Source organism: Heliconius melpomene, chromosome 11 (assembly GCF_056956725.1).
Source record: "Heliconius melpomene rosina isolate 202511_hmr_F chromosome 11, ASM5695672v1, whole genome shotgun sequence".
Taxonomy (NCBI): Eukaryota; Metazoa; Arthropoda; class Insecta; order Lepidoptera; family Nymphalidae; genus Heliconius; species Heliconius melpomene.
The window spans coordinates 1,688,205-1,716,029 of record NC_140399.1 but is presented as its reverse complement, the minus strand read 5'-3'; the positions used below and the strand labels follow the sequence as shown (position 1 = coordinate 1,716,029).

Sequence of the window (27,825 nt, the reverse complement as noted above, 5' to 3'; positions counted from 1 at the left end):
ATTAATTCCTCCGATTTCACAGTTCCATATCCAAATGGTAAAACGAGACCCAATTACTAAGACTTCTGTGAACGTACGTTTGTATGTCATCAGGCTGTATCTCATAAACCGTGGTAGTTAGAGAGTTTATATTTTCACAGTTGCCGCTATAACAACAAATACTAAAAATGAGAATAAATATTCAAGAGGATTAACAGACAGAATTTATTTTTTTGCCATTTTTATAGATAATAGCACAAAATGCATCGTAACTACGACTCGCACTTGACCGGTTTTTCCACCATTATGTAATCAGCGTCAGTCGGTATTTCCGGAAAATGGAAATTTCCTGGAAATTTTGTTTGCATATATATTTAATCCAATTATTATGATATTAAAGCTCTAAAATTAAACAATGTAATACAAGTCTAAAACATTTATTTATTTATTTAACGTAATTATGAAGGCAAAAGTAGGTACATGCTACGGTCCCTAGACTGCGTCCATTATCAGCTTAAAAGTAAACGTGAATAATATATAATTAAGAGATAGTCCTGAGGGAATTTTATAAGAGGCCTCAAGCTCGTCTGCCCAGTATTTAAGCTTAGAATCAGTAAATGGTTTCTTCTTACTTCATTTTTGTAGAAATAATTAATTTGAGGCCAGTATTGGCACAGGGGTACAAGCGAGCGATATGGTGTGTTTGATTCCTTCTCGAGAAAATTAAATAATTAATATCTTTTATGTCTTAGCCCTGTGAACGAGTTTAAGCGCAACGTTTAATTCCGCCACTCAACACGCAATAGCTCCAGAATTTTGGGGAACTGAAATATCTCATTCCCCACGGAGTGTCTCAACACTAGGTTCGTAGGTTTTGGAATCGCACCCATAATCGTAATAACTTATCTACTTATAACTTGAGCTTATCTTAGACTAAAATTTTAAATCATAACATTATTTCACTACAATTTATTTCTACACCAAAATGAAATAATGTCAGAAACAAATGAAGAATAGGATCTATAAAGAACTTCAGCCGTTGACAGTTAAATATACAGCACGATTAATGCGATTTACGATATTCCTGTGACCGCGTTGTAAAGTAAGGCAGTACTGTGTTTAAAAATGTAACAGCAAATTTAGATGACAAATAGGGTAGTTTGTGTAGCTCGTGGTTTCGCTCGATTTTCTAAAGGAATATTACTCTTAATTTTCTCTTACGGTCCTATAGAATCCTAACTTAGCAACAGAAGAATTTTAAACACACATCTTTCACGCTGTATGCAGCAGAAAGCAAGGTAGACAGAGGGAAACAAATGTTAAGAGATTCAGATCCTCACATTTACGCCTAATTTAAGACATTATGTACTGAGTGGCGGAACTCAACACCGCGCTCTGTCTTATCACCAGAGGCAGGATATGAAAATACGAATTCTTCGAGCGAGAATCGAACCTAGCATCGTCGCGTTTACAGTCCGGCGCTGTGCCACTGCGCTATCGCGGCTTTAATATTTTAACTGTTACATAAGTAGGACAAAGGGTGCAAACATTCAGATGAGTTTTCTTTGTTTCTCGTAATTAGCCGCTGTGCCGTTTGAACAACATCAAAAACAAATTTTGCGTTCCCATTGCGTTGTTTAATATTCAGAAAGTATTTATTCTAAAACATTAAACAATTTATTTCTTTAAATAAATTTTGTGGGTGAAACCGGCCAAAGTGCGAATAGGACTCGCGCACGAAGATCTTAGGAATTCTCGTTTAATATTCCGTTGGACCAGGACTCCGTTGTCTGTCTCCAAGGTCCGCTGGCTGTCTATCACTACGCTGTATCTCATGAACCGTGATAGTAAAACAGTCGAAATTTTCACAGATTATGTAATTCTGTTGTTGCTATAGCAAAAAAAAAAACAAAAAACTAATAAAAATATTTCATTTCCTCGAATGGGGATCGAGCCCACAACCAGTCGCCTTTACAGTCTACACATTGTGCTCTATAAGTGGCCTCAATAATTAAGTTTATTTTAAATAATTAACGAGACCTCGCCAGTTACTAGGCGTAGCTCCACCGGGCCTCTGCGTAGACTAGACCAGACAATAGAACTCGTGACGACTTAGACCCAAACCTAAATCAACAACGAAGTCTGGGCTAGAATTATTTATATCTTTACATGATGTATATAATTCTATAAATATATATAAAATACAGTATAATTCTGCTGTCGTTATATAGTAGACAAGTTTTTTGATTTTGTTTATTGGGGAATTAAATTAAAATATAAGGCGGTTTAAATACTGACATAATCTTTTTTTTTAAATTTCACACTGTATTTCGCATGTAGTGGAATAGGCAGAGGGAAGATTCTCTCTGGCTACCATGCCGAATGTGCCATGTACGTGACACAGCGTGAAGCTGATGAAAAATTATAACCGAGGTATTCGGAATTAACATTATGTAATGTTAGCTAGATATAAGCTACGAGGGTAAGAATTCTTGGTACCTTTGATGTTTGACGTTTCATGAGATATTTCGAATTTCATATATATATATATATATATATATATATATAGCAACCTAAGTACATATATTTCCTTTGTCGTTATGAGATAGTAAATCTAATGAAAAAGGGACACTTTTGGATGTCGGAAGAAGAATATTCCAATCACACACAAACAGAAATCATATTTTGTTTATTAAGTTTTATTATACTCGTTCGTACATATTCAGATATTTTTTTCCGAAAAAAAAATTTAAGAAGGGTTTTCGTGAGCCAATTGCTTTTGGATTTCATTACTTTAGATACAGAAGCCGCAAAGCACAAGGGTCCAAGTGTGCGAAAGTAAACGTAACGTTTGCGGGTTCGATTCCAACCCCAGGGAATTATTATTTTCATTTCCTCGCTGAAAACGAGACAAATCACGGAGTAGAGTTCTATTCTCTAGAATTCGGCGAAAAGTGGAGAACAAAAGGTCTAAATGTAAACGGAATGAATGTCTTAACAATAGGTTCACAGGTTTCTTCTGTCTATGTGCGGTATATAGCGTAAAGCTACAAAAATTAAAGAGCTTGCCTTGAGTGAGAATGTTGTTTTTGACTTAAATATTTTAAATAAAATCATTTAACCGGTTGAGTACTGAACCCTCAACCTTCGCGCTTACATTCGGACATTAAACACATTCCTTGTCAGATTTGTCTGAACAGCATAACCTCTTATTACCATCACAAACAAACGTAGACGTCGTGAACTGAAGATATAAAGTTTCCAGAAGTTATCCTTTGAATAATGAAGACGGCATCTTGAGATGTCGCGTTAAAAGATTACTTGTTGACTTTGATACTTTGTCAATTGGCGCGGGCCTCATTAATTCGGCAAGCTGGTGGAAAGTTGGTTATTTTCATGAGTTTTCTGGGTCTCTGATGAAGGATAGAGAAATAATAATTTTAATGGACAAAGTTTGTCTATTTATATATTTAAAAACAATCAAAAATATCGGGCAAAGAAATTTGAAACGCATGTTTGGTTAAGATGAGGCTTAGGAAGAGGTTATGTAGGTGAAGTAGAGTAAGGGACTAAGAGGATTTCTCGAAATTTTCCATTTTGCATTTTACGTTCTCGCGAAATAGTAGCGGGCGATAGTTACTGTTTTAAATGTATCATTTTGAATGATCTTCATGGTGAATATAGATGAAAGTTTTAGCTGACTTCTGCCATTTTATTGGTTGGAGTCTGACTAGCACTTTACCATTTTTTAATAGCATCTGCAATTTATATTGTAATCTAAAAATCTAATCAAATTTAACTTCACGCTATCCTTGCGGATCAGAAAGAACGGAATGCCAAACACTACGGATTATTTAGTATATAAATAACTAAAAACCTTGCCAAAATAATTGTTTCTAACCACATTTGTATATAGGCGTTGCAAAATCAGCACTATCTCTAATGATACTCCTTTCCTAACCGGTTGGCTGTAGCCAGCAAAAGCTAACGAACTGCTTACTCGGGTTTACCCAACGTTCGATAATGTAGCGTGATGTCAGCGATCTGTGTACCTTGATGGGGTGAATGTGTTTTTTTTTGTTTTAATGTTGTAAACACTGTCTGATGATGACCATGATGATGTGTGTTGTTTTAATTGAATTTTGGTGTGATAAGTTACGTTTATTATTTACAATAATACGTTTATTGTAAATTTTAATATAATTATCACACCAAAATTATTTACTGGTAAATTTTATTTCTACTTAAAGGAAAGAACGAATGGTAGTTTCGAGGTAGAGCGCGGTGTTGAGTTCCGCCACTCTACACGCAATGCCTTTAGAACTCGGTGCAAAATGTGGAATGGAGTGCCTTAACACTAGGTTTCCTCTGCCTACACTGCTGTGTGCGGGATATAACGTGAAGCTGATTATTTTTATGTATATTTTTATGAAACATCGCAAACTAGATCAAAACAATTTGTTCGCAAACTCAAAGGCACCGCAAATTTCGACCACCGCCCACAACAAATTCTTTATTATAAGTATTAGTCAAATTACTTTTGGCATTCTATTGAGTTAGAGGGCTAAGTTTGTGCATTTTCCTTATAAAAAGAAACAGAATCAAGTTAATAATAGTTATATTATAAGATTATCGTTTTCTTCGTATAGTACCTCTGCAAGTAGTTTAGGTTGTCAGTCAACTTTATATATTTATTCCTATCTTTGTCTACAGCGTTTTCGATTCCCGTCCATTCGTTGATGTTCCTCAGCCATTGCTATAGCAAAAACACAATAGTGTAACTTATCGTATTAAACCTACAACTCTGAAATTGTGCAGAAACGTTGTGGACGAACGATCTAGCGAAGTAGCTTGGTGATAATTGTAATTGTAGTTTTCGAGTTAATGGTCAAAATGTATCTGTAGAGTTAAGCTGTGGAACGTTTTGACATTCTCGCGCACTGATTGAATTTTGACTAATCTTACGCTTTTCGCAAAAATTTTGCAAAATCTTGTACGATATAGCTTCGCGCAACTCCACCCGCCGTGCACAGGATGTAGCTAGTATTTATAAAATGACATACACGTTGCTATGGCAATTTTCAAATTTTCAAACTGTTTATTGAACAGTTGACAGAAAATACTTCTTAATTTAATTTTAATTTAATATTAATTTAATTTTAATTTAAATTAGTAAAGTAAAGAGACTCGAGATCCTGCAGTCAAACTCACAAAGAGTTGTGCAGGACACTGTTTAACTTTTTATGTATTTTTAAATGGTACTAATAAAATGAAATAAAAAAAAATGGCAACGGGTATTATTATAATACTCGTCAATGCGTCGTCTAGTTACATTTATTATTTATTTGACCAATTTCAAACACAATAAAATAAATATCAACTACCACAAAACAAATACAACCAACCAAATCAACCATTATATATTAATAACGTCTACGACGTAGTAGTCCTACGACGTACATTCGTAGCAAGGTCAAGTAGTAGCCTTGGCATTGTAGGCGTTCCGTAGCGCGTAGCCGTAGCCGTAGCAGCTACGCACGCGGCGTGGGTGATAAGTCGTGATCTACACATCTCCAGAAAAAAGATATATTTTTAACAAACATTCTAATTTATGTATGATTTTTATGCAGTCATTGTCGCGCTATATCTTGTTCCCATAGCGAGGAAATAGTAACTATAAATTATTTATTTATTTACCCCCAGTGGAAATCGAACCCACAACTACAGTGTCAACAGTCAAACGCTCTATCGTTGTGCCGCGACGACCTGAGTATTTGACGTTAAATTAATTATACCTTTAATGTAAGCTATATAAATTACAAATGAGTAAAGTAATAGACGTTGCTTGCTCAATCTAATAAAATTAAGTGTGTACCTTAAGAAACAATAAAGTTCTAAATAACGAACAGTCTATTTGTAAATAAAAATTAAAATAAAATACTTCGCTACATATATCTAAGATGCTCTGCTTCCATGAAGCCACTTCTGTGCCCCACTTTTCGCCGAATTCTGGAGGCAATGTGTGTTGAGTGGTGGAACTCAACGCCGCCCCCTTGTTCTCAAAGGGAAAAAATGAAAATATTAAATAATTCATTCCTCGAATGGGAATCGAATCCAAAATCTGTCACGTTTACTATCGGACACTTGTGCCCCTGCTCCATGACTAGCCTCTTAATTATACGTAGTTGCCTACTGCCTGCGTACGGGGAACCTACTATTAAGACAAACAGGTTCCCACACATTGCCCAATTTTTAATTAAAAAAGCTACGGTTAAAAAAATATTAAAAATATATACAATTTATTGGTAACTTTTCATTAATTGTGAATTGTAATTATCAAATATGGTTATATTTTAACATGCAGCCGAATATACGAGCTCGTACTCGCACACGAATCATCTTTATTGATTATTCGTTCGCGTACGATGACTCCACTGTTTTTGTATTCTGAATAAATTGCATGCAATATTCGTAATTGCTTTAAATATTTGTTTAATATATAACTGGGGTGTTATAAGGTTGACTTCTTTGTCTGTCTGTCTGTGGCACTATAGTTCCTGAATTAATAAACCAATTTAAATGCGATTTTTAATCTAAAACCTTAAGCTTCGTGGTTGTTCTTGTCTAAAAAATTGTTGCCAAAAACATTTTAAAAAAATTATTATTATTCTTGAAATTATTCTCTCAAAATCCCTGATTCTCTCTAAATATAAACAGAGATAATAATGATAATCCCTTAACTTGTCTCCTTGAGGCGTCTCGTGTTTCTTAAATTGTAAATAAAATTTAGGTTCCTTGCCTCCGGTTACGTTTGTTACAAGTTTCCATAACAAAATCTATATTATAAAGCCTATTATAATCTATTATGAATATTATTTGTTTAAGTTGTATACATATAACATGTATACATTTAACATCTCGATTTCCCAATAGTAATGCTTAACATTGTTGGAACGTAGTTTAACTCCTTAACAACTGGCTACAAGTCAGATTAAAGTTCACCTCGAGGTATCCGTAAGCTACCTAGAGAGCTTACAGCTATCTCAAGTTCTAGTTGTAGAGAACTTGCAGAAACTATTCGAATATTTTAGAACTCGTTCCAATAACACAGTAGTTTCAGTCAGGTAATTGTATATAATAGATATGTGAAATCGCTGTAGCGTCTGTAAACATGACCTTTTGCGGGTTCGATTCCCACTCGGAGGAGTGAATTATTTTAATTTCTTTGCTATATAATAACAAGGCAAGGCGTAGCGTTCTGTTCCGTTCTCAACAACTCAATGTCTTTACAATTTACATATACATATACATATATACGAGATACTCGTCAAAACGAACTAATCATGATTTTTTTGCTTCACGCTGTATCCTGCACATAGCAGGATAGGCTGATGGTATGTAGGAACCTAGTGTAAAGACACTCCGTTCTCATAAATAATAATAATAATAATATATTTAATTTCCTTGATTAATTTACGGTGTGCCACAACTGCCCTCTATATGTATGTAAATGTAATTAATATATCACGTAAAATTACATATTTATTATTTAAAATGTCATCTTTTAGTTTTACACTGTCATAATAAACTTTTATTAAACAATATTAATTATTAATTCTCATTTCGCAAACAATTTTGCAAAGCTTTTGATGTCGTGTATTGGAGGTTTTAAACCGGCTCACGAATTTTATAACAGTTGCGTTTGCCGAACTGATTTTAGCGGACTTTGCGAAATTCACCTTTGATAAAGTAATGAGCCTGGTAAGCCTTGCCGTACCATTTAGGTAAAATAAGATGGTAATTGTTAATTAAAATATGTAATTATATATTAATATAATACTGTAAATTATAAAATTTAGGTGTATTTATGTATATATGATAAATAAAACGCAGCGTAGAGTTATGCCACTAAACACACAATGTCTCAAGAATGTGGCAGAATTTGAAAACACCAGGTTCTCGGAATAAACAAAAAAAAAAGGATAGCTTGTATATTAAACTTATTAAGTCTATAATTACGTATTAGCAGGTTTTTATAATTTCATAAAAATTGATTTGTATTCATGGAACTAAAAAAAAATGGGGAAAGTTGAAGAAAGGTACAGACCGCGCGTCTGTAATATGTGGTTTTAATATATGCAAATTAAAAAAAGTACCAAAAACTATGGAAAGTATACAAAATGATTAAAAATAAAATTTAAATATTTTATTTATAATGACCAAAAGTCACGAACTAGAACGAAAGCCTAAAATTCCTTCTTGTAATTACAAAATTGTAATCTTTAATAAGCATTTCGGCTTCCGCTCTTGCGGAACGACCTCTTTGACGCCGTTTGTGTTCTTGACAGTCGGGTGTTCCCTTGTAACCCTCTGTCTACCGCATAAAGTGAGTTTTGTAATTATAATTATTGTTAAGGCGTTTTGAATTTATATGTACTTTTGCTTTTTCGGGCACATCTTTTGGAAAATGTATTGAAAATTGTTTAGTAAATGGCGACGGATGTAGGTTTGGTTTCTAGACGAAGGAATGATTATTATTTTTTCGAGTTTGGCCTTTTAATTCGCAAAATCTAAAACTGGGCGAGAAGTGGAGAAAAGAGAGTCTAAAGACTAGGTTCCCTCTCGTCACAGATCCCCAAATTTGACCATATATATCGATAGATATTTGTAAAAATATTACAAATAATATTAGCTTTTCAATTCTTTTATTAAAAGTAAGTATAGGCATTCAAATAAAGCTACGAGACTAAAACCGACATGAAAGATTCATTGAAATAGCAATTTATATTACTGAAACTAAAAAGACGGAGCAAAAGTTTAACTCGGCGGAGCCAATAACTAAGTTTTACAATGCATCTACTACTAACAACTTCCTTAGTATTTTGAATTGCATTTCAATTTAAATTTACTTTTGCTTTCGAATATAAATATTTATGTAGGATCGCGCGGCGTTAAGTTACGCCCAACATCTGAAAAATAGGGATATGAGGAACGGAGTGTCTTAACTCTTAGTCTGATATATTTTAAATATCCAAAATAACTGTGATTACGAGTACTTACTCAATAAATGTACTATCCAACATGAAAACAATTTTCCACCTTGAACCTGAAGTTCCTGAGATTAGCGTGTTAAACCAACAAACACTTTAGCTTCATAATATTAGTATAGAAGTTTAGATAGTGTATGTTTGTTGCAGAGCCAGCTTTGGGACGAGTACGAGTTAGAAGACGCGACGTTCGCGGAGTGCAGCATCAACAACGCCAACCATAGCTTCCAAGTGAGTTTAAAATACACATAAATAAATATATTGACTAAATATTTGTTTTATGTTTACAACGTTCCTGGAGTCTCTTCTAAAACATTAACAAGCTTAAAAATATTTTAGTTTTTTAGTATAGTTGATTTTTTTATAGCGTGAAGCTTTATCCCGCATTATCCTGCTTACCGTGCTAAAAGCCGAGGGAATATAGTGTTAAGACACTCCCAATTATTGAGATTCAACTCAACCTCTTGTATTATCTTGTTACTAGAGTGAGATATTGAAAGTAATCAAGATATAGCATTATCTCGAGTGGGAAAAACGCTAAGCGGAACTTTCCCTCTGCCCATCCTGCTTATATGCGGGATAGAGCGGGAAGCTATTTTATTATTCTTCACTTATGTATTTTTTTGTATATATATACCTGAGGTGATTTCCTATTTAGATATTAACTAGATAAGGAAATTTAATTAGGGCAACGTCGAATATTCAAATTTCACTCAGTTTGAGTACGGTACGTTACGTATACCGGTATACCGTATACCGGTACACAGCGAGTGAGTGACCTCAATAGTTGACACTGCTCAGCTTATTAGGTCACGAGTGACGGATCTGGTGAAGCTGGTGAAGCTTTGTCTAACAGAAATGAGCTTAAACTAACGTTTTTAATTAGAATTAGAGATGCGAGTATATAATTAAGGTAAAGTTTTATGTGGGGATTTTTTTTTTGAGAATCACTCATTCTGCATATAGTAGGGTAGGAGGGAACCTAGTGTTAAAACACTCCGTTCTCCACTTTCTGTCAAATTTATCGAGGCATTGCGGGTTGAGTGGCGGAACTCATAAGGTGCAAAAGCGTTCGACTGTAAGCATGATAGGTTTTAGGTTTGATTCTCCCTCGATGAAATGAAATATTGAATATTTTCATTTTATCGCACTGGTGATGCCATAAAGCGCGGCGTTGAGTTACGATACGTAACACAAAATGCTTTCAAAATTCGGTGCCTCTAATTGGAGAACGGAAGTGCCTTAATGAGAACTAAGTGTCTCAACGCTAGGCACCCAGGGTCCCTCTTCCTATCCTGCTGCTTGCTGAATACAGCGTGAGTTAAAAAAATATAATAGAATTAAAAATATATTATACATTTGTTCAGTAAGTTACGAGTACATACACAAATAGCCTACAAATTAGATTTTGTCCTCTATCTACTAATATGTGTGTATAGGATGATTCAAATTGTAAACAGTGAACCGGTGCTAAAGCAAACATTAATTATAATTTAGATTATTGAGGCTGGGCAGGGATTGTGGGTTCGATTGCCACTCGGGGGAATTAATTATTTAATATTTTCGTTTCTTCGCTCTGGTAACAAGACAAAGTGCGGCGTTAAGTTGCGCCATTCAACACGCAATGCCTTGAGAATTCGACGGTAAATGGGGAACGAAATGCCTTAACACTAGGATAACTCTGCCTACCCTGCTGTGTGCGGGATACAGCGTAAAGCTGATTTACTTACCTAAGGAAGGAAACTTAATGACTCCGTTCTCTATTTTTTTTTCCGCCGAATTATGCAGGCATTGCGTGTTGAGAGGCGAAACGAGTCGAAGCGAACTCACAATCTGTCGTGCCCTCTTTCTTTGGCCTCGTCATTCCTTTTAGACACGTATAAGTACGTGTCTAAGTAAATACATATTTAGGTCACTTACGTTACTAAGCGGTTTCACGGGTTACATATATCCCTCTAATGCCGGATATGACTAACGCGATGTATGATGAATGAGTTTTCGTGTGCGACCTAATAACCCCGCTTCAGCCCTCGCACGGTTAGAGCTTAGAAATTTTCGTTTTCCATTTACATATTATATTTATGGGGGCGTCGTGACTTGGTAGACTTTTTTGTTTTAGTAGAAGTGTATCCCAGTAGCCATGTTCACAGCATGGTATGTACTTGGCATATACGTTCTTTGGAGAGTGGGGAGCACTAAGAGGGGATTTTCCCTAGAGACGAATTCTAGAGACTTTACGAATTTCCTAAGAGAATGTGAGAAAACGGTATTTTTTGATTTGTTGCGTTGCGAACATGAAAAACGAAAGTGCGGGCTACGATTAGAGATATCGTGAAATGATATCTATTAGAAAGCAATGACATAAGTGCTCTAATAAGAAAAAAAAACATCTTTCTCCCTTAGGGGTGTATATTTCGTGATTTCAGCGAGCTGAAATAAAAAAAATAATAATACTAGCTGTACTTAATTACAAGGGATATATCAAGAAGTACTTAATATACTTACAGTATCACTGACTGTATAGTATTTCAGGTTTGAGAGCAATTCGTCTTAAGCGCTACTACAAAATAATATTCTCGAGGAAATATAATAATATATAAATGTTTCATTTCTCCACTCTGGAGTCAACGCTAAGCAAGCGGCGTTGAGTTACGCCACTCAATGTATTAAAAAATGATATGAGTTTTCAGATATTGCTTGTAGAGTGGTGGAACCGAACTTCTCACAAGAAAATAAATTCAACATTAATCAATGAATTAGGAATCGAACCCACAACCACCACTTATAAATGAACAAACCTGGGCCTGACGTAACTTCATAACTTCATATAATAATACAATTAAATTAAATTAAACCGACGTCAATCTATCTATCTCACACGCTTTTAATCCCTTTATTCGATAATGGAAACCACTTAGTGCGTTCACTTTAGTGGTATACCCTCGTAAATTGACCGACAAGCTAATTATATTTATATATATATATAACTTCCGTGTCGAGGAAATGTGATGGCACTCTGTTTTTAGTGAATTATTATTACGTTGATGATAATTAATTAAGTTGGAAGAGGTTCTCGTGGTGCAAGAAAACAAGCATGTGCTGTAACGCGACCGTTCTGGGTTGGATTCCCTCTCAGAAGTAAATGAATTATTATTATTTTTTATATTTTTATTTTCTTCGCTCTGATATCAAGACAATAGCGCAGCGGTCAGTCCCTCCACTCGTAAATGCGGCGGAAAGTGGCGAACGGAGGTTCCCTCTGCCTAGAAGAAAGGTGAACTTTTAAAGCCCTAACTTAAAATTTAAAACTGCAAAATCGATTTGCATAACCACTATTTGTGGTACATATAAGATTATAAATAAATATGTATATGTCTACTTTATCTTCTATATATATAAAATCGAAAGGTCACTCACTCACTCATTACGAAATCTCAGAAACTACAAGTGCTAGGAATCTCAAATTTTGCATAGGAGTTATTTATAGGACGTAGGTGCTCGCTAAGACGGGAATTTGCAATATTCGATTTCTAAGGGGTTGTTTTTGGGGTCGAAAGTTTGTATGAAACTTCGTTACTACAGACTAATAGTCTCAAATTTCGTATGGATGTCACTTATAGGACGTAGGTACTCATGGAGACAGAAATATAACGTAGTTCACGCAGGCGAAGTCGTGCGGGCCGCTTGTATTAAATAAAAACACAATAAGGCCCGAACTATACGTGATATCAAATAAAAATGTGGGATTTAGGCGTAGCTTACATCACGTTCCTCATCTGAGACTTTATGAGCGGCGTTGGTCAAGCAAATGTTTGTTGATGGCGGTGCCGGTGGTACAAACCTTAAGGTCATATACCTCGTGCTTCATTTAGTGGTCGAATAACTATAGATTTGATTTTGGTATTCTAGAGTTATTTTTTTATTGGATAGTATTTTTTTGCAAGGTGATTGTAGATTCGATTTTCTATTGAGGGAGAGGATAGAAATGTCTCGTAATGTATAAGAAGCTGGCTGAAAAAAAAAGAAAAAAAGAATGAACTAAGTATCCGAATTCTGGGGGCATTGCATGTTGAAAAGAAAATATTATATATTTAATTTTCTCGAGTGAGAATCGAACCCCTAACCTATCGCGCGCTTACAATCGCACGCTTGTCTCCCTGAACCATAACTGCCCTCAAGATCTCTAGATTATCTTGATGACCGTATATTATACTGAAGCATAAAAATCAATCACTGTCGATAGCCATATAAGTTATAGTTTATCGTTAACTTCGGGATAAGGAAAGAATAAATCTTCAAATATTGCTATTATTTTGGGAAATATGAGGATATTAATACCCTCGTTCTTTAGTGGGGATCATTACATCATCCATTGATTTTTTGGAATCCATTTTCCAAAATGGCCGCACTCTTTATTAACTGAAGATATTCTTTAATTTTCATACACAAAGGACTCTGTGAAATCTGTGCATCTGCTAGCGCCCGCGTAAACAAAACGTTTATTATTTTTTAATTAATCTAAATTACAAAGCCTTACAATATGGCAGCAATTTACGCGGGAGGAATTAAAATGCTTATTAATTTCAGAGCCCTGAAGGCTTTTGTTGCTTCAATGGTAGACTCCTTCATTATGTTATGTATGTATATAGGTATTGTATAGAGAAATATATAAAATCAGTATATGTATAAACATAATGTTAAAATTTTCTCAAAATTTTTCAAATTAAGAAAGGTGAAATTATGTACAAACGCGTAAAATAGGCTGGACAGGAAATGGAGAAACCGGAAAGTGGTAAATTAGTTTATATTGGGATATCGGGATCGGCTTATATGGCAGTATCGTAACGCTAAATTTTCTATCATAAAATCATGGGGAAAAATGTGAATGTAGCTACCTAATGATTGCTTTTTTAAAAATCTGTGGGCTATTGTATATATATATATATGTGTATGTGTGTAAAACACTCCGTTACCCTTTAAGACACTTCCGTTCCCCACTTTCCACCGAATTCTTGAGCCTGTGTGGTGTCGAAGGTTAGGGCGGACTGGACGAACTGCCTTAAGACTTCGTCGGCATGCACATGATTACTCCAGCCTGGTCTCTACTATTTTGGCCTAGCTCAATTCATATTATCTAACCGGACCGAACCACCTATAGTATCAATAGACATGGACCAAATAAGATTTAATTTTGCAATTACCGATTGAAACATTATATAATGAATGGCGGAGCTCAACACCGTGATTTTTCTACCAAAGCGGGAATAATTTATTAAAAAGAAGTAAAAGCTTGTTTCCAAAGTATACAGAGTACTTCAAAGTTGAACAAGCGACAAACGAGCCTTGAAATCTTAGTACAAAATATATAAATAGTAAATATCACAAAACAACACCAAGTGGAAGCATTTAAGTGAAACATTTGACTTTTCATTAAGCTAATGCGTTCGCTGATTGTATCGCGAGTGATCCCTAAATCACCCACCAATGGGGACAATTGGACTGAAAGAGGAGTAGGGGAATTAGGTAGAGTGTGTTATAATTTGGAATTGTATTGTAATCTGAGGCCGGTGGTAACACAGGGGAACAAGCGTGATGAATTCAATTCCCACTCGAGAAAATTGAATATTTAATATTTTAATTCCTTGCTCTGGTAAAGAGGCAAAGCGCGGCACCAAGTTCCGCCACTCAATAGGCAATGCCTCTAGAAATCGGCGGAAAGTGTGGAAGTCGGTCGGTCTTCAATTTTTGGTAATTTTAAAGATATTGATATTTGATTTCGAATGTTAACACCACCATTTGTTTAACTAGAGTACACTAGAATGATAAAAACCAGCAACAAATTAAATATTTCATTATTTCTTAACGATTACTCGGAGACGATTCAAGGCCGTGGCCCGTTCGTGAATTAGGCATTTCAGTATTTGCTCTTTTTCTCGTTTCCGTTACAATTTTAGGGAATCCTCTCTTAGTGCTCCCCTACTCTCAAGCAACATACCAAGTTAACTGTAACGAAAATATAATAAAAAAAGACAGACAGGAAAGACATTATTTTTCCATTAAAATGTAAATACCATAAAGATATTGGGTAATATTACCATTACGTTTTGTACGCAACTTGACAGCCCATCCCGTCTCGTTCAAGTTTTTTTTAAACAACCCGACGTCTGACATAATGTGATAGCCGAGAACAATATTAAAAAAATATATTCAATAGAAAGACAGCTGACTTGGTTTCATTGACGCTCAGTTATTTCGGAATAAGCTTTTTTCTGATTTTCTTAATATATTATGTTTTTTTTCACGATATCACTATATTCGGGATCTATGAGATACAGATTAATTCTTCAAGTTTTCCTCAAAATTTTCAAGATATAATGTCATTGAGAGACCAATTCAACACCATGGTTTGTCTTGGTACCACAGGGAGAAAATGGAAATAAATTATTTCTCTAAGTGGGAATCGAACGAACTTATTTAGACGTCAGTCATGCCGCTGCACCACCACGATTAATTTCTTAGTGATAAGAAAAATAAAAAAGTAGGCTTATTTCTTCGTTTACCAAGTATAAAACATTTTCCTACAGATATACACCTTTCCATACGAACACTACGAATTTTACTGTGACTTTTTGCTAAAATACAGAGTTGATGTTGAAGAAATATATAGGAGTATATGAAATTATCTAAATCTTAGTCTAAGAAACTGAATTTGACCCACTTATACATTAAGTAATAGCAAAGACTAAACAAAATACTAAAGAATTAATATTTTTTTTGTATATATATTTATATTGTATAATCAGAATAAAGACAATAAGAACAAAAATATATGGAATTTCTTAAGAAAAGAACGGTACAAGAATAATAACGAGTAAAGAAAACGTTGACTAAAAATATGTTCTTTAAGTAACCATCCAAGCATTAAAAGGACGTAAGATATGTATGTATGTATGTACATTTGTATACAAGTGAGACTTTCAAAAGGATTTATTTCGCCTGACAATGCTTTAGCTACCCGGAAAAATCTAACAAAGGCTATTGGGAATTTGAAATTTTAATAGTCAATTTCTATTCTGTTCAGGATTGAATGTGTAGAGATGTATGGAAAGAAAGTAGATTTCGGAAAGATAACCTTATATAACGGCGATGTAATTCAATCTACGAGTCTAATGTGGTCTATTAGTAGGAGATGTTAGTATGTATTTATTTATCAATTTTACTCTTGTGTGTTTTCAGCGATTTTTTTGTATTTCATCAGATATTTGAGAAATTGTGGTTCTGTTCATACTAAAGTTTGATTTTTAGAAATTAAGATATGTATATTTTTTTTCTGTGTTGGAACCTGAATTTTTGATATAAATTCTAGTTTGATACCTCTACGGGGTTCCGTGATCATTTATCTAGAGGTTTCTAGATAAATGATCTTGACAGATAGACAACAAAATGATCCTATAAGGGTTCCGTTACCTTTTGAGATAAGGAACCCTAAAAATTATCATACTATATAATTGGTATTGACTGCACGTGATTTAAGCGTTTATTAAAGTCTACGTAAGTACACCATGTTTGCATTCCCGCAAACTCAACACTATAATGTACGGTCCAAATATTTTGTTTGCTAACAAGATTATAATTGCACGTGGCTTTGTACGATATGTAAATATATACATGATGTAAATACTATGATAAAAAGTAAGATCGCCGAAAAAGGTAAGAACAGAGTGATTAATCACTAAGTTTTTTATCTTCCCCTGAAATCATTTATAGATATTCTTTTGTCTATGATTTCCACTCGGACTAACAAAACGAAACGCGGCGTTTAACACCACACCACACAATGTCTCGAAAATTGGGAGTTTACTCGAGCAAGCAGTGTTTTAAAACTATATTCCCTCTCTACATTGCAATTTACGTGAGAGAGCGTAAATCTTAAACGAGCGTTGCTTTCTAAACTACTAACTCGGAACCATGTCTTCGCATTCCCAAAAAGACAACACCATAATGAGAACATAGCATAATATTTTGCCTACTAACGAGATTATAATTACACGTGGCCTCGCATCGGTAGCAATTCCTGGGTATTTATGTTTCCCTGGTTATGTGTGTTTTTACTGGCGTACGTTCTGTTATTGTTGTTTGTACCCTTAATGTACATACGCGGTTTCGGTAATTTCGCACAGTGTTTTTAGTCTTAATTGCGTTTTCGTTTCTGATGCTCGTATTGGTATGGGTGGTTGGTAGGTGTGTGTGTATGTCTGTGAGATAGTATTTGATTGTTTTAGGTTCGAATCCGGTAAGTAAAATATAGGTATCTAATAGTTGAGAATGTGGTAATTTTAAATTTTAAATTGTTTAATTTTACAGCTGAAGTAGGCACAGCGTGTCGATATGGAATATTTTTTTTTATTTCTCTGGTAAGAAAACAAAGCACGGCGTTGAGCTCTGCCACTCAATATGCAGTGTATCGAAAATTAGGCGGTTCGTGGGTTACGCTCGATTCCCTCTGCCTAACCGGGTGGTTATGCAAGAAAAAGCGTGAAGCTGTTTTTTTAAATATTAATTGTTTTATTCCCCCGAGAAAGGATCGAGCCTGGAAACACAATAAAATGTATTTAATACAATATGTACCCATAGTAAATACAAATATATGAGGGTTGGTTAGCAAGGTCATGCTATATTTACAGCTTATTATAATTAGCTTGACTATATAAGGGTTCATTCCATAATGATATCTTAAATGCAACAATGCTAAAAATATGTATAATTTTATACTTAAACTAGCGACCCTATTGCGGCTTCGCCCGCTTTTACTACTGGATTATTCATATAATGTATGTTTGCAAAGCTCTTAAGATAATGTGAATATTAATTAAACCCTAATGCAACCCGCATTTTCATAGTTTCAATAAGGATTTTCCAATTGTTTTACACAGCAAGGATTTTTTAGTAGGTACCGTAATTTTATATCTGTGATACTAATCTTTTCAAGTACTTATTAAAATATATTTAAATTACTATTTTTAGATAGTTAAATGACATTAAATAATACATTCAACTCGAATTATCCAATACGTGCAAACGCATCTAAATCTTCGTTGCTATAAAGGCAGGCGGGTTTTTTTTTTCGAGCTTGTGGTTAATGCTGAAGAGGGTATTCTGTCCCTGATGAAAAGCAAGCACTACGTGGCTGCCTGTGACGAAAATTAAATAGAATGCATCGGCCGGGAATTGAACCCGGGCTGCCCGCGTGGCAGGCGAGCATTCTACCACTGAACCACCGATGCGTGTAAGGCAGGCGGGCGCGGCGGACTCGCTTGTATAAGCATAACGTCGCGAGGCGCGTTTCGCAGCAAGGATTTTTTGATATTGTAACAACTTCTAAAGTACTTATTAAAATGAAAAACAGAAAAGACAGTTTTGATCTACATTAAATGGCCAACGTAACTAATATACTTATTTATATGCTGAGAGGAAGGGATAAGTGAAACTTGACTCGATACAGCTGATGTGTGAATGGCGTGATGTGTCAATAATAAAATGCGTTTTTCTCTAAAACTATTCGCAATTTCGAAATAGTTTAAAAAGCAAATTTTTCTTCGTTTAACGTAGAAATTTAATAAAGTATTTTAAAGGATAAGGATTAATACCATTATGGAGAAATATCCCTCACAATAAAAAATATATTGAAATTACTATTTTTAGACAGAAATATGATCACTACACGTTATTCTTAAAAGATACGAATATGCCATCGCGGACTTTTTTGTAGATCTTATTAAGAGGAACAATACTCTAGTACATTTTTTTCATGTAGTATTTACCATTGAAGCAGCGCATGCGCCAAAGTGTCTCAGCGGGTAGGACTTTATACACATTTATCGTATTTATGTTAATTTACATAAGAAAGTACAAATAATAAACTATATATAAACCTTCCCTGAGAAATACTCGACCTAATGGTGAAAACCACATCCAAATCCGTTGGGTGGTTTAGAAGAAGAAGAGTTAGAAAGTTCAGACAGACACAAAAAGCGACTTTGTTTTATAAGATATAGGATAGGATAGGATAGGCGTCGCCCACAACTTTAAGTTCCGCCGATCCAATACGCGATACCTCGAAGATTGGGCGGTTCGTGGGGAAAAAACGCTCTCAACTCTGAGATCGATCTTGACAGCAATATTGAGATGCATTTTTAAAATGCCGCTCTTATGTCTAAAATCAGAGTTGCCGTTGTCATTCATAAAATACATATCTATGAATAAAAACGGAATCTCAAAATCGATCTCTCGACTTGATACCGATTGGTGAATATGAATAATTTTGCAATATATCACCAAACGCGACCTAAAAAACAACAAACACAAACGCGGTACCTGGCTGTCGCTGACTATATTATAGACATTATGTGTCCTCTTTACTTATTTAGAAAACGTATATTTTTTTCTTAATTTGAAAGTAGCAGGATTTGCGCTTCTTGGCAAAAGTCCAAGTGCCCTGACCACTAAGCCATACGTTCTCATTAAGCTTAGCTTCTCATAAAAGTAAATATATTAAAAGTATATCATATACGCTAACAATATATCTTTAGTAATATTTCTCTAGTTATACTTCTTTTTTAATATATAGGTTATTAATTAGTCGTAGACAACACTCGTCAAGAGAGACCAGTCGTGGCGTAGGGCTCTCGAGTTACAAAGCGAAGCGTGGTCTAGAGTTCCGCCATTCAACACACAATGATTCCAGAATCAGGCGGAAATTTATGAACTTTCGCCTGATTCTGGAATCCCCTTCATTTTCTCCTTAGTGAGAACAAAAAATCATAATACTAGGTTCCCAAAACTCGTTTAGATATACTCAGCGAGTTCTTATAGTAAATATGTTATCGCTCAAAACTTCCCACAGAAAGGGTCAGGAAGCCCTAAATATTAACTCTTGGTTACTGCAAATTCCCATTTCTCAACGAACCCCCATTGTGTCTCTTTGACCTGGTTCTGTAAAAGTTTTCTTATTACCTTTTGTTGTTTTTATAAATAAATATAGTACCTATATTCGTTCTAATAATAAATATTAGCTTGTTATTTTTAAAACTTCTTCTTTTGTTTATTTGTGATTTCTTCTGAAAAGTTTTAATTTGCGTGGACCTTAAAATTTAATTTTTAATTATTAGGTAAATTTCAGTTGTGGCGTAGACGCGACGGTTGTGAGTTTAAATTCCAATGTAATGAAATTATTTTTAATATTAAATAAATAAATTATATTTATCAAAAATTTTAAATTATATATATAGCCAACGGCGTAAGTTCCAATACTCAACACGCAACGCCTAAGTAAATCGGCGGAATGTCTTAACTTTAGGTTCCTAGGTTCCCTCTGCCTTCTCTGTTATGTACGAGATACAGTGTGAGGATAAATGGAATATTTAATTAAAATATTAGAAATTTCGTTTATTTTCACGCACTAGGCCTTACCTTACCTTCTTTCCTTTATATCTATTTACACAACTACACCTATATTTCTCATAAAGTAGCGTAAATCAACGCTCCATTCTGTCTAAAATTTTCCCTATAAATAAAAAAAAGTTTCCATCTCCTTAGAGACATGTTTAGTTCTTCACGGACAATTTCTTTTTACGGTGACTACAAACGTATTTAACCTCAATCTGTGTACCTGACAGCGAATAGATCATTAAATTAGCTGGTTAACCTCGAAATCCCATTTCGGAATCGTAATATTCCCGTAGTAAATTAGGGTCATGTCGATCATAATTGGCTTAAGCAGATCTTCTATACAAAAGCTTGTGTGTAGAACGCAAAATCTAATTTTGTGACAGCCTTACAGAGTTTCTTATTCTGTTTGCTTTTCAATTTTGATATATGAATAAAATTGCATTGAGTTAGAACGTAACAGCATAAAATCTTACTGTAAATGCAAAGGTTGTGGGTTCGATGCCCAATCGAGGGAACAAATTGTTTTCTTCGTTCTAGTGACAAATCCAAGCACGTTATCTTAACACTAAGTACTCTCTGGCTGCCGTGCTATATACGGGATATACTTATAGCTGCAGGTGACATGTCCAACCTAAATGTTAAATAAATCGTACTCCGTTACCATTAAGACACTTCCCTTCCCCACTTCCTGCCGATAAAACAGAGTATCTCATCACTATCTTACCTTTCAGGTGATAACAGCCAGTCGCTGCCTGGTCCTCTGCGCGGAGAACCGCGGCGAGATGGAGACGTGGGCCGGCGCGTTGCGGGGCGCGCTGCACCGCGGGGCTGACGTCGCTGATCTTGTCGCTAGTATATCATCTGGTGATCATCATTGGTAAATATTGTTCTTTTTGTATTCTTATTGTAGTACTCGTAGGTCTACCTGGATTTGAATCTATGTCTATAATATCATAGAAGTGAAGAGCCTAAAATCATAATGAATACCGTAAAAAATTATCCTTAAGCCCAATTTTCAAATGTCACCACAGGTATGCAGCAACCCACGCTCGCCCAACATTCTGCAACGTCTGCCGAGAGCCGCTCGGAGCCCTAGGCACCGCGCACGCTCTGGCATGCGAGCTGTGCAAGTACAAGGCGCACAAGCGGTGTGCTGCGCGCGCGCCGCCGTCCTGCAAGTGGAGCACCCTGGCGTCCCTGGGGCCACACCTGGTTGAAGATCCTGATGGGGTAACAGATACAATCCTTTTTGGTTAATGTTGCGTGGGAATAGAATATTTAATATTTTCATTTCTTTCTGGTAACGAAGCAAAGCGCAGAGTTCGGTACCCTCGAGGTCATCGGAAAGTGGGGAACTCTACCCAATTTCCCAAAAAAACACTATAGCCTACCTATATATGTATATATCTATATAAAAGTAAAAAAAGATATAAAATAATATAATCAATCAATCAAACACACTTTTATTTTATTGTCGCGTAATAAACCAGATTAATAGATACAATAGAAGTAAGGAATGGCGTTCAAGATACGAGTGCCGATAAAACGAATCGGTCCAATTTACTGCCTCGTAAAATGAATTACTCGAGTCGATACTAATATGGACTCCGGGAAGGTCCTTAGATTGTCGTGTGATTTCTTCATTTGAGGGTTCGAATACGTTTTTATAATTTAATATTTTTATTTCTTAGCTCTAGTGTCGAGGCAAAGCGTGGCGTTAAGTTACGAAACTCAAAACGGAATGCCTCCAGAACATGACGGAAAATGGGAAAGGGAGTGACATATCAGTAGGGTCCCTCTACCTACGCTGCTGTGTGCGGAATACAGAGTGAAGCTAAAAAAATATAAACTATTTTTCTCTTACAAGATTGTTAGTTACAATAGAATTAATATTAGAAATATTTTAGTATTTTAGGCAATCGTGGCCCCATTTATTTTCATCCTCGCTGATTCCCTCAAGTAGGAATCGATCACACGACCGTCGTTTTTATAGTCGCACGCTTGTGTCCCTGCGTCACAACGGCCTCATTTAATTGTTTGTATATTTTTATTATTTTTATATAAACAACCAATATCCACTAATTTTCCTTCTCATTTTGTTGCAGGTGATCATAATGCCTCACCAGTGGCTCGAAGGTAATCTGCCCGTGGCTGCCAAGTGCGACATATGCGATAAGACCTGCGGTTCCGTATTGAGGTTGGTACACTATTATACTATACTAGCTTTTACATGCGACTTTTCCTCTTTGGTTGAATGGAAATAATTAAAAAATGTATATTAAGATGAGAGACGCCAGTCGTGGCGGAGGAGCTTTGTGCGACTGTAAACACAATGGTTGTGGATTTGATTCCACTCCAAGAATGTTTAATATTTTTAATTTCTTGCTATGGAAACGAGGTAAAACGGCAATGAGTTCTCCCACTCAACACTCAATACCCCCAGACGTCGGTGAAAAGTGGGGAACAGAAGTGTCTTTATGAGAATGTCGTGTCTTAACACTACGTTCCCAAGCTTCCCCTGCCTACCCTCCTATGTGCGGGATACAACGATATGATATTTGTTATATAAGAAAGTTAACCCTTTTATACCCGTAAACAGGGTACAGTTAAAAAACACCATTTATATACAAATTGGGATCAAATCATCCTACACGTAAACGAAACTATGAAACGTTCGTACTATTTTTAGTATTTTTTCTATACATATAAATTTCCTGCACTCGTTAAAATCTGATACTCGATAAGTGAAGTTTGAAATGCAAATATTCGTACAAACAAATAGAATGTACTCTATCGGAATAGATGTTTGTTTACGAGTTTAACTTTATCGCTTTTAAATTATCTAGCCAAGCTTAAATTGGAATAACGGGATAGTGGTTCCGTATTACTGTTTCATATGAAATTTTAATTTGGACGTAGCTGGATTTAAACTTGCGCCTCTTGGTAACCGTCCAAGCGCTCTGACCACTAAGCCATAGGAAGATCCGTAGGAAGATTTTTACAATTTTCATCGACCCAAAGGTGTTTGCTTAGAATTATCGAAAAGAATTATATAAAACATTAAATATTTCATTTCTTCGAGTGAGAATCGAACCTCTAACCTCTCGCGTTTACAATCAGCATGTTCTTTCGTATGCAAAGCTCCAAAAAGGTCACACCGACTTACCATGCCATGAAATATGAATTAAAATGTTTTATTAAAACTGTACACATATAAATAAATTACAATTTTGCGGTGAGGGAGGGTCGGCGCCGTCAAAAAGAATTAACCCGCCCTCGGGAAGTACGCAAGGGTAGGTAAGCCATTTGGGACCGCACGCTATGTCACTTAAAGAGAACTTTTTTTTGGGTCATTCGTGAAAAATATATATTTTTTTATTTTAAATTTTGTATTGCATTGCTATATTTGTTGCTTATTTTTATTTTAAATTAAGACGTCTGGTGTAGTTTAAGCCGTTTCTAAGATTAGTGGGAACAAACGCACAGACAAGCATGACCAATAATGTAAAAATCATTGATTTTGTACCACTTACATATTTTTTGATATATCATCCATATACAGACACCGATTCGTTATTATATTATTCGTCAATCAATCAATTATATTAAGAGCATTTTACCGAGAGAAACGGAGAGTACTAAAATATTTAGACACTCTATCCCCCATTTGTACTAGACCTCGAGTTAGATTTTTAGATGTTCAAATATACCTTCGACATTCAACTGAAAACTGTGGATAAATCTTTTGGAACACCTACATATATAGGTCAGCGTCACGAGGCGCGTCTCGTATTGAATAGGTTATATGCAAATATCGGTGCCGTCTCCGATAAAACTTGTATGTATGGAGATACCAGAAAATACCATTTTAAATTCAAAGTTTCAATATTTTCGTATTCATATGTGATATGCTAGTATTAATTTTTTTACATTTACGCTTTCCGTATGGAGAACGGTAGGCAGGTGGAACTAAGTGTTGAGACACTGTGTTTCCCACGTACCTACTGCCCGATTTTTAGTGGTGGAAAGTCGAGTGGCTTGTCTTATTACCAAGTTTTCTGCCAAGTGGGAATCGAATTCATGACCGTTGGTTTTGCACTCAGACGCTGTACTAGCGACAACTATAAGAATAGTTTTAGTATTTATTTTAACCATATAATGATGATATTATAATTTGTCAAACTTTTTATAGTAGTTTTGTTTTGTTTGTTAATGACATAAATAAAATAAGAAATTTCTTCATAAAAACTGAGCTAAAAATTCTTTTGATATTCTCTTTTAATTAATACTGTAAATGCATTTGTTTTGTCATTCTTGTGTTTTTATTGTGACGTCAAAGTTTAATTATAATGAAAATATGACTACAATTTACTCAAAAAACGTATTTTCAAAGTATTCGCTTTCAAATGCGTGTTTCGTATGATTTTTTTACGGAATTTCAATATACGATAGAGGAACTTTCTGTCAAAGATAGACAAAAATAGGCTCGGCATTTGAATTGAATTTTGAAGCTATTCTTTTGTATCGGATAGACAACTTTAATTCTTTTGATAATTTTTTTGGAAATTAAAAAAATAAAAAAGGTTGTGTTATGTCACTCTGTCTCCACTTACTGTCCATTTATTAATATATTTTTATTTATTTATGTAATAAGCTAGTGGACGTCGCGTCGCCCGCTGTCCACCACGGTTGTCGCTGTATTTGGTAAGGTTTTGATTATAGGTTGCGGTTGAAATCTGTTTTTTTTTTAAATTATATAATTTTTTTGTCTTATATTTTCTATAAATTAAAAACCCACTTTATTAGAAATCGCTTGGTTTACATAAAAAAATTGGGTCTTAATTTCCACATGTCTAAGGAGATTTATTTAGCGGTCTCTCCCGCCCGATCTAATTTGCATGCGAAGCTTACACGAGGCTCCGGCAATCAATTATACAGCAAATGAGAGAACTGTCCGTAACTCGTATTGGGAATTTTAACGAATGAGAATTTTGGTTGAGTTTCATCAAGAATAGTATGCAATGTTTGGTTTATTTTTATTATTTTTTTTGTATTTAAGTCTCTCTGCTCTCCTTTTTTGTTGGTTAGTATACAATAGAAGCGGTCGTGGCGAAGCGGCTCAGCTTCTAATTATTAACGTGATGGTTATGGATTCGATTCCTACTTGGGATAAAATATTTTTATGTCTTTGTTCTGGTAAGAATGCGAAGCGACGCGAGGCTTTGAAATACGTCACCCAACATGCAATTTTAACAGTTTGGTAAAAATTGGTATCTAGGTTACTTCTGGCCCCGGTGGTAAGATATAAAAACCCGGACAAGCGCGAGTCGGGCTCGCCTACCGAGTGTTCCGTACAAAACTTGGGGGTCTCGAGCTTCAGGCGAGCGAAATTCAAGCTTAGATTAGCCAGAGCCCTTTCATCTGATACCTCACTTAAACTAGTGGCTTTAATACCAATTTTGCCCCCCTTTTAATGGTATATTTCGTTCTGTTTTAGTTGTTAAGAATAATTTTAATTTTTATCTTTCAGAACAACCATCCAGGTGTAGATCACTGACGTCGTTACAGTAAATAAACAGATCGACTGAACGACTCGTTATATATTAATAGACAGGCTACACGTGTCTGTCAATAGCACAGCCGCGAAGTGCAGTTTCATGTCGACTTGAAAATCCGTTTGTTCATTCCGGTGCTGTGGAGCTATTCAGTTTAAAAATAGATATGTGAGAAAAGGTGATTCGTAGCCCAGGTGTGTTATTGTAAACGCGACTAGTAGTGGGTGCAATTCCCATTCGGGGGAATTAATTATTTTGTACAGTAGAAACTCGATTATCCGGCCCTCGCTTATACGGATTCGCTATTATCCGGACTATCAATCGGCATTATTATTTTATACAACCAACTACAATGAAACCTAAGATAATCTATATATGTATATGTTTTTAATATTATTTCTTTTTAATATTAAATATGGCATTTGGTGGCCATTATGATAGTACCTACACGTGATTGTTGTGACACTTCAGTTCCCAAGTTTTCGCTGAACTCTAGAGGCATTCTGAGTTGAGCCCCGAAACTCAAAGCCGTGCTGTGCTTCCTTACCAGAGAAATGAAATTAAAAAAATTAAATATTCATTTCATCGAGTGGAATTCGAACCCAGAACCTGTCACGTTTCCACTAACATGTTTGTGCCCCTGCGCCACTATCACCCTCGAAAATAAAGTGTACAGTTTAAATCGTTAATATGAAATAACACCGCGTCCGCACCAAATCTTAATCTCCTTTGGGGAAAAGAAGCTTAGCGATGCTATGTGACGCTTGTAATGTAACGACGAAATATTGATACGGGAAATTGAAAATGAACGTATATTTTCCAATTTCCCTTCTAAATATTTTGATTTACCAATTCGAAAAATATTTGAATTTAAATGTGGTTATTTTTTCAGTCTGCTTTGGTAAAATGCGGCGTTAAGTTTCGTTATCTTAGTACTTTAGGTACCTTTCTTAGGTTTTTAGGATAGGCAGGATAGGTAGAGAGAACTAGTATTAAAAAATACACTCTTTTTTTTCACTTGATGTTAAATTTTCGATATATTGTGTGTTTAATGGTGAATCCAGAGAGATAATTTGAAGTCCCTCTAGCCTTCAGCTTTACGCTGTATCCCGCACACAGCAGGGTAAGCAGAGGGAACCTAATGTTAAGACACTCTATTCCCCAAATTTCCGTCGAATTCTGGAGGTATTACGTGTTGAGTGGCGGGACTCAACGCCGCCACAAAAACCTTAAAGAATATCATGTTAAACCAACCTAAATACACGCGGTTTACGTTTCATTGATCGCCTTTTTCTTTAGTCATTGTAAGAATCTTGTAAATACAGCAATTTTAGAAACTTAATTGGAATTATATAAAAAGTTTCTACAAAAGTAAACTGTTTTAATTCGAAATTCAACGATGTCAAGGCAAAGATCTTACGCCTACTTATTTAATGACCTAATTATAATTCGTGAAATAAAATATATGAGCCATTATGACGAATTAATTATATTAATTCGTCGTATTGTATAATTACAATTATTTATTTTCTTTATGTCGTGCTTTTTTTCCGTTACTTTACACGCAATGTCTAAAAGAATTCGGCGGAAAAAAACGGAAAGTCTAAATGGGAACGGAGTGTTTTATGACTAGGTTTCCAGACTTCTGCCTACCCTGCGTCGTGCGGGATACAACGTGAAGCTAAAAAAAGGGCTTGAGAAATTTGACAGTACGTGAAGAACTAGTGATATAACACTAGGTTACCCTCTGGACATCAGTAGTGACGTCAAATTTTAGTGTTAAACACACCAATAAT

At 35.3% G+C, this 27,825-nt stretch overlaps 1 protein-coding gene across 4 annotated transcripts in view; it reads left to right on the top strand.

Annotated features, from left to right (window-relative positions):
- The window catches only part of LOC146534263 (diacylglycerol kinase eta), a 103,504-nt gene that overhangs the window by 53,994 nt on the left and 21,685 nt on the right, over positions 1-27,825 (top strand). For all 4 annotated transcript variants that reach the window (XM_085192780.1, XM_085192781.1, XM_085192779.1 and 1 more), the window contains 4 exons: positions 9,177-9,257; positions 21,206-21,351; positions 21,506-21,704; positions 22,580-22,671. In XM_085192780.1, the coding sequence (XP_085048906.1) occupies positions 9,177-9,257; positions 21,206-21,351; positions 21,506-21,704; positions 22,580-22,671 (518 nt within the window). The remainder of the gene's footprint in view (positions 1-9,176; positions 9,258-21,205; positions 21,352-21,505; positions 21,705-22,579; positions 22,672-27,825) is intronic.